Here is an 8,004-nt window from a genome sequence, read left to right on the forward strand (position 1 = left end):
CTTTAGCTGCAGGGGGCCTGCTAGTAGCTTTTTATAGAGCTGCTTTTTTGTCGTGATTCGCTAGTGTTTGCGAAGCGAAACTTCACCTCTATGTCGAAATTTGTTTCTTCTCTTGGTTGTAAATTTAAGTTTTCGTTGTTTATACGCTTAAAACGGTTTATTGAGTTAAACGGCTTGGGAACAAGCTCTGATCGGCGAAAACAAGACTTCTATGTGTGTGCGTCTGTGTGCATTGGCGGGGAGGTTCAACAGATGTCTGCAAAAGTATTATCGCTTTGACGCTTTGTTTTTCTTTTTAGTGCTAACTGTAGCTGGTACTTGTATTATTGAACGTTTTTCTTTCCCTCAAAATGAAAGTTAGAGACATTTTTTCAAATTTTTTTTCTGATTTAGTAGCTTCCGTCTTATTTTGTGTCTGTTTGCTTGCCATGCTGTTTGTGCCGTATAGCAAGTGTTGCGCTGCAAAGCTCGCATTAGCTTTTTTTGTAATATCTAGCATGTACACTGAGGGTCATAATTCAGACTGTCATTGCTCTAAGATATGAGGTTTAATTAAGTTGAATTTTCATTATACAAGTGGGCACCCGGCATTAATAGTGGATCTTGATCAACAGAAACTAGAGACTATCAACTTCAAACATGAAGCAAAATGCAAACAAATGCTTGCAATGTTTTGATTTAGAACTCAAGGCATTGAGTTGTAAGATCGACAATTCAACTCATTTAATGTTGGGTGCTCATTTTTGGTGCAAATGTTCTGAAATCTATTGGATTTTTTAGAATCGACAGGCCGGAGGATGGGTTCTAGATGTTAGCAGATATTTTTGTTTGATGCGTTCAAAAATGTTGTCTAATGAGCAGCTGAAAGTATTTTTTTAATGATTAGCATTTTTTTATGATATGCTTTATTGAATGGTAAGTTTTTTGATTGTCCGGACGAAATGGGACTTAGCATTTCTCGAATAAACCGATAGTCTTTGATAGAGTAAAAAGTTTTAGTGTAACTTCACAAACTTTGGCTCCTAAAAAGGTGCACCAAGGTAATGACGATTAAGTGGTTGATCTCGTGTGCTTATTCACCAATAGGGTGCAACTTTTTATGTAAATATGCTCGAAGAATGTTGAATACCCCCTTGTGTATCTAGCTTATGAATGGACATTTTTTGTGCGATTGGGAGCTGATGTTTGTTTGTTCAACTAATGTTTTCTTGGAAACTAAGCTTTTTGTAATTGAAATGTTAGAGTTTCAAGTGTGACTGATGTGATTGTAACATGTAGCATTTTTTCGCGGCCATTTTTCACATCGCAACTTGCATGTTTTGATTCGGAGTAGTATATGCAGTGCTTAGCGGATAAATTTACATCTCTTGGTTAATAACTTAGGCAGAATTAGTGGGTTGGGTTGAAGCACGAGGATGGTGTTTGATATAGTTAAATAACCTAGTCCGATTTTTAAGAGTAATGAACGTAGTGAAGACTCTTATATAGGTCTTGCTGATTTTTTTTTGTTTTTTTTTATTCTCAGGAAAAATCCTAAAATATTGATGTAATGAGGGATGCACTTTTTGAGTTCAGTTGAAATTCATCTGCTGAAAGTGGCGCAAATAGCACTCTCCAAATACGAACGTGGAAATGGCGCTAAAAACGTTCTAGTTTCGATAGTGGAATTTATTTTTAAGATTTCCCAGCGGAATAAAAACTTTACCTGTTGATCCAGTTTTCTCAAGTTGGGTTCATGTTATCAAGAAATCGCCAATCATAAATTGTTCTAGAAATTCAAAGAGCTTAAACGGCATCTTCTGTTTTTTTGAAATTCCAAAGTTGAGGGTTTTTTAAGAAAGTCAGTGTTTTTTTTATGTTTACTTGGTTTCATTACTTTTTTCCAATCTTCGATTGGCTATGTTTGTGACGTTCATCTCTTCAATTTTTTAAGGAGTGAGGGGAGTTACGAGTTAAAATAAGAGTCGATCTGATTGTTTAGATCCTGTCCAAAGACAGCGTGACTGTGGCAGTGGACGCTGTCGTCTACTACCGTATCTCGAACCCGACCATCTCTGTCACGAATGTGGAGGACGCCAACAGGAGCACCAAACTCCTGGCCGCCACCACTCTGAGGAATGTGTTAGGCACCAAGAATCTCTCGGAGATCCTGGCTGACCGGGACACCATCTCGAGCACCATGCAGTCCATGTTGGACGAGGCCACTGATCCCTGGGGAGTGAAGGTGGAGAGAGTCGAAATGTAAGACTAATGTTATATTTAAAAAAAAGGCCCATGAACGAAGTGAATTTTCACTTTTTTGCTCATGATTTTGTAATTAGTAGCAAGTCTCAAATTTTACGATCTCAAAACTGGAGTTTGATTTTTAAGTGTAAAAGAGCAAAGGGATTTTCACTTTATATATCTTGCTATATTTTTTGTTCGATGAGTTTGATTTTTCGCTGTTTGAGTCATGATTTCTTTACTTCATTTTCTTTGCGAAAAGGAATACAAACTCCACTATCGAACAGCAAAAGTGTGAGATCATGAAAAGATTGAAATACTTCTAATTTCGAAAAATGGAATTTCATTTTCTAAATTTTCAGAGGAATCATAAGACTTGCGAAGCTTCTTTTTTCCAATCTAAGTCACAAATATTGGTTCCACTTTTAGGGCACCTTTACAGCTTTTTGATAGAACGTGCTTTGACATTCGAATAGTAATAAGTTAACACAGTTGATGCATTTTTAATTCATCAAATGAACCGAAAAAAGTGATTTGTTTCAAACAACATAACAATAATGAAAACTCGATTTCAGAATTTTTTTAAGTCAACATATCTCGCAATTTTTTGAAATGCATGATTTATACTTAATGTGGCTTTATGCTTTGCATTTTGTTACATCCAAAGTTAGTGTGGATGACTTCAATTTGTGATCTTCCTAATCATTACTTGCAAAATTGATTTTATCTGTATTTGATGCCACTTTTGCTGAATAACTTTGCCAATATATTAGCATATGTAGCTGCTTTATTCGTTACTAGTGTTTGTCCATTGTTATCGTGACTAGTGTTTGTTGGTTGTTAAGCTTGCGTGGCCTATTGGATAGTGCGTGAGTCTCAAAATCTCTTGATTGCAGTAGGTCACAGATTCGAGTCCTACACGTAGCCGAGTTTTTGCTAATTCGAGGCTTCTTTCAACTTTTTCTTATTTCACTTGATAGCTGCTTTTTGGTCGTGTTCTTGCAGGTGTTTGCGAAGCGCAGCTTCGCCTCTGCGTGGAAACTTAATATCTACCACGTTTTTTTTACTTGGTCTATGGGTAAATTACACGCCTGTGAGTCATTAGCTGTAAGGTTCGAGTCACGGCCGGACATTGTTTTGTTTAATTTGGCAAATGTAATCAAGCAAATGCCAAAATTTGGGGAGAGATAGTGGTTCAACAAATGCAAAATAGTGGTTCTACAGTGACAAAAGTTGCTAGCCGATTTTCAACTAATAAATTTAAAGACATTGACAAAAAGAAGAATTCCGAGAAAAGAGCCTTTATCGAAATAATAATGCTCGTGTCAAGGTAAAAATGTTCTGGGAAAAAATCTGGTCGTGTTTTGACTTAAATTTATGGGGTTGAAGTAGCATTTGGTGAAACAGTTTTGAATTTGAAGTTAAATTTTTTCGATATTTTTTACATTAGCAAACACTTGCGCTCTATAACGAGTTTACTTTCTTCTAAACTAAGATGCACAATTTTGTAGCAATTTAATAGCAAGTTTTTATCTGCTTCCTTGGTGGCTGAAGTTTGGAAGACAGAAATTTAAGGTGGGACAATTTTGAAAACCCAAATCTCCAACTCTAGATGTCGGCGGCTTAAATCCCTTCGGCGGCAAATTTTTTTTACAAGTCTTTTTTACAACTTTTACAACAAGAAATACATCGTGCCATGGGATATATTATGTGTATAAATACACAATATTTAGACCAACTCGCCTCAACTCAAGTTATAGGTATTTGTACAGGGTTAGTTCGCAGCCTAGACTACGTGGTTGTATAAAACTGCGCTCATTTGTTTCAAATTGACAGTTTTCAAAATATGAAATTGTTGAAACGTACTCTTGCTTGCCCCCGCCCCAGCAGCGTTATTGTCTTGTTTGATCGGAAAAAGCCAATGTTCTGGAATATCACTTTGGTTGTTTAGTCGTTCTTCCAAAATTGCTAGCCGTGTTTCAAGTACACTATAGAAGGACACAATGACAAAAAAGGGAAAACCAAGAAAAGATAGTTTGAATTGAGTGCACATCCTCCCCCCAAATAGACCATATTAAGATCCTCCACACCAGCGTTTGATTTCTATTAAATTTGCTGAGCACTGCGGTTTGGGAGGGTGAGAGGGTTGCGTTGCGTGTTTGCTTGGTCCGAGAGTTTTTTGTTCAACACACTTGTCTGCATCTGGTTTGTCTTCGTCGGTATAAACACTGGCGAGCTTGCGAAGCGTAGTGTATTAGTGCGAACCTTCTTTCTTTTCTAACCTAACAAATAGAAATGTTCATCAAAATCATTGGAAATTTTATAGCATCTGTTCTCTGCTTTATTTGTGGCTCGAGTGGTTGGTTTATGAAGCGTCCGTGGTTGAGTGGTGAGTGCGGGAGACGTAGCCGAGTTTTTACCTATTCGAGGCTTAATACGAGGCTTCGCTTCTGTGCTTAAAAGTTTTTACCTTGAATGTTATAATCAAGTCTACTCTTCACTCTCAATACTCGAGCAACTGTAAAATTTGAAAGTTTCCTATATGCGAATTTTGAAAGTGATAAATCGTCGGTGATATGCTACAATAGGTGGTAATTTTGAGTATAGTGCATGTATTTTATTTAAGAACTATTATGCATAATAGAGTCATTTCACTTTCAATCAACTGTACATGCTGCTAAGATAGTACATTACTGTGCCAGTTGAAATGCTATTGAAAAATTCAAAATTCAAACTTGTTTCCCAAAAAATTGGCATTTGGAACAAATTATAAATAATGTGCGAAGTATAACAAAAAGCGATTCAGCTGTTCTAATTGACCTTACCATCGATTGTAATATATCATCAAATCGTCATTTATCCCTTTTGCAAGCGAAAACTCTTTGAATTTTGGTGTTGATGAAGATTTTTCAACTTTTGAAAATGGACAGAAAATTGTTAACAGCAAATAAATTGAGACCAAAAAACTTGAAAACTATGCCTTGCAAGCATTCAGTCTTCCTTTCGACTGTTTGCATAAGAACTCTCAATATCTTTTCGCAAATCGTTGTTATGGATACGTTTTTAATGCTCAAAATCAAATCGTATAATTGCAGTCCATATTTGTCTAACAAATATTCAAGCGCAGCTTTGCCTCAATGAATAATTGACCACTATTCTCAGCAGCTATTGAACTCTCAAAGACTATTCAGATTTTAAAAAAGCACCATTTGAAGCATTTTATCATTATGACGTAAAGAAAATTGAAGCTAAACATTAGAAGTGACGCACGTTTTGTAGAATTTTCTGGCATATATAATCAGTGCCAAATTTTCATGCTGGAGACACGATATATTTTTGATGCATTTTGATGGTTTATAACAATGTGCTTAAAAATATAGCATGTTTTGGTTACGTGCAACCACTTTTTCCATAATTTGTAAGCGCTGTTGATATATCTGCAGGACAAGTAGATGCATCTGACTCTTACGCCTAGAAATGGTTACACTACACGCGCGTAAAAGGTAGTCTCACCATGAAAACATGTGATGAATGCAACGATAATTTTTTACAGTTTTTTTAACGCTAAGGACAAAGCAGATGCATTTAAAATGGGTCAAAATTGATATTGATGGGAAGGTGGTATTGTTAAAATCGAGCCCAAGTCTTGAAAATTGACCCCCAACAATTATCATGTTTTGAAGCTGAATTTTTTTCTGACCACTAAAAGTCAAGGGGAACTTTGTCGCCTAGGCGAAGTCATGTACTGCAAGTGATCATCAGAAAAGGTCGAGGAAAAAAACTTATTTGAATTACTTTCTTTAAATTTAAAAAAATAAATTTGCCGAAATAATTAAAATGCAGTTTTCTATTAGAAGTTGTATTAAAGTTTTAGGAAATGAAGAATTTATCTTCACAAACTACGCTCAATTCGAGAAGAAATGGAGAAAATGGGTCAAAGTTATTGGTCGGAACTTACTGTGATATTCGCACAGCAACCGGCATTAATGTTTTTGAAATGTATATCAAAAAGGAACGAGATAAAGATAACACTTTGCTCATTCAATTATGATTAAGTGATTCAGTGGCCGATATTGAGATCTTTTTAAATGATCTTGAATTGTATTTTAGCAAGGATGTGCGTCTGCCTGTGCAACTGCAGCGAGCCATGGCCGCCGAAGCGGAGGCGGGGCGAGAGGCCAGGGCCAAGGTCATTGCAGCCGAGGGAGAACACAATGCCTCAAGAGCCCTGAAGGAAGCGGCCAATGTGATCGCCGAGTCTCCCGTGGCACTGCAGCTGAGATACCTGCAGACGTTGAGCACCATCGCAGCGGAGAAGAACTCGACTATTATCTTCCCCCTGCCGATCGACATGCTGAACCAGGGACAAGGGGGAAGCAAGGGAACTAAGATGTAAACAAAAATAAACAAGTGACAGGTCAAGAAACCACTACCACATCTACTACACGCACAATTGAAAACTGCACGTAACGTGGGAGCTTCGAAGATCAAGTAAAACTTGCGTTTCTCAGCTCTTAGTGTATTTTTGTAACTACTCATAATCTATCGCACAGACCTTTCAAATGTTTCTTTGTAAATTTACCCACCTGACTAAAACAACTTAATTAATGTTGAAAATCGTGGATGAAGTTGATCTGTACATTTTTATTTCGATGTTGGATGTTCAGTAAGAGACAACTTTTTCTATAAAACGTTTAATATCAAAAAAATTATGTCCTTGAAGATATCGATTTGCTAGTAGTTGCTATCTCAATAATCAGAAGCTGCTATTAACTTTGTAGTGTAAGAAATTATCGCCGTTCTTTTCTCGTTGGTTTGATGTGCTCTCAACTTAGTTTAGTGGCTTTTTGAATTTGATCACAAAGTTCAATTTTGTATCTTTTGTGGTGATCATGTTAGTTTCAACAGTTTTAATTAAGAAAAAGGATACATTTTGTCTCGAAGCAAAACACTTTCGACTTCTAACAGGATCAATTATTTTGTGAAACTGCGCCGAGAAGCTCCTGTTAAACTGTTGATCGATTGTAATTTGTAGTCTATTCAATTTGAAATCGTAATCAACATGGTCAAACAATCCGCTAATAACCACTTACTCCTTGTCCTTTTCCTTTTTATGCTCTCTGCGTTTTGATAATTAACTTTTTTCAGCATACAAATAGGAAAGATTGTTAAAATAAATCATATAGCAACAGCTTTTGTATGCAGTTTTCAAGTTATTATACATTCTTTAACAGGAAACTTGCAATGATGGTAAAAACAAATTAAACATCAGCTATTTATAAAATTCGCTAGTGCAAGTTTATCGACCTGTATTCGTGTCTATGCCAACCTTGCTTACATAAGCTTGCGTTGCCTAGTAGTTTTTTTTTCCGCAGGGGAGGAAGCGACTTTTCATCCATAACTATTGAAATAAAAATATCGATGAAAGAAAATCATGCAGTTTGTTTGCTGTAATAGGGATATTTACATGCAGTTATAAAGCAAAAGCACATGGACTCAAAAAAGAATGATTCGTTTTTCAAAGAATTGTTTGCCCAGTTTAAGTAAATGATTTTTATTGATGTTTTAACCCATTACAGAGTCTAATTTTCTACGCTTTCCTTAAAGATTGATATTGAATGTTTTGTTTCAATCAGATTACTGGCAAAAGTGAAATCAAATTGGTTTCCTGCATGCTTTTGATCTGACTCTATAGAAGCTCCAGCAGTTTTAAAATTGAGCCCAATGCAAATCTTTTTATCCAAATTTTCACTTGAATGTCCAATTAAATTGTTTTGAACA

The 8,004-nt window shown here is 36.1% G+C and overlaps 1 protein-coding gene across 1 annotated transcript in view; it reads left to right on the forward strand.

Moving 5' to 3' along the window:
• Positions 1 to 8,004, forward strand: part of LOC134848506 (stomatin-like) — a 331,343-nt gene extending 323,339 nt beyond the window's left edge. Inside the window, exons 5-6 of the mRNA XM_063865987.1 lie at positions 1,982 to 2,241; positions 6,334 to 8,004. Coding sequence (XP_063722057.1) covers positions 1,982 to 2,241; positions 6,334 to 6,619 — 546 coding nt within the window. The 3' untranslated portion in view covers positions 6,620 to 8,004. The remainder of the gene's footprint in view (positions 1 to 1,981; positions 2,242 to 6,333) is intronic.

Source organism: Symsagittifera roscoffensis, chromosome 6, assembly GCF_963678635.1.
Source record: "Symsagittifera roscoffensis chromosome 6, txSymRosc1.1, whole genome shotgun sequence".
Classification (NCBI taxonomy): Eukaryota; Metazoa; Xenacoelomorpha; order Acoela; family Convolutidae; genus Symsagittifera; species Symsagittifera roscoffensis.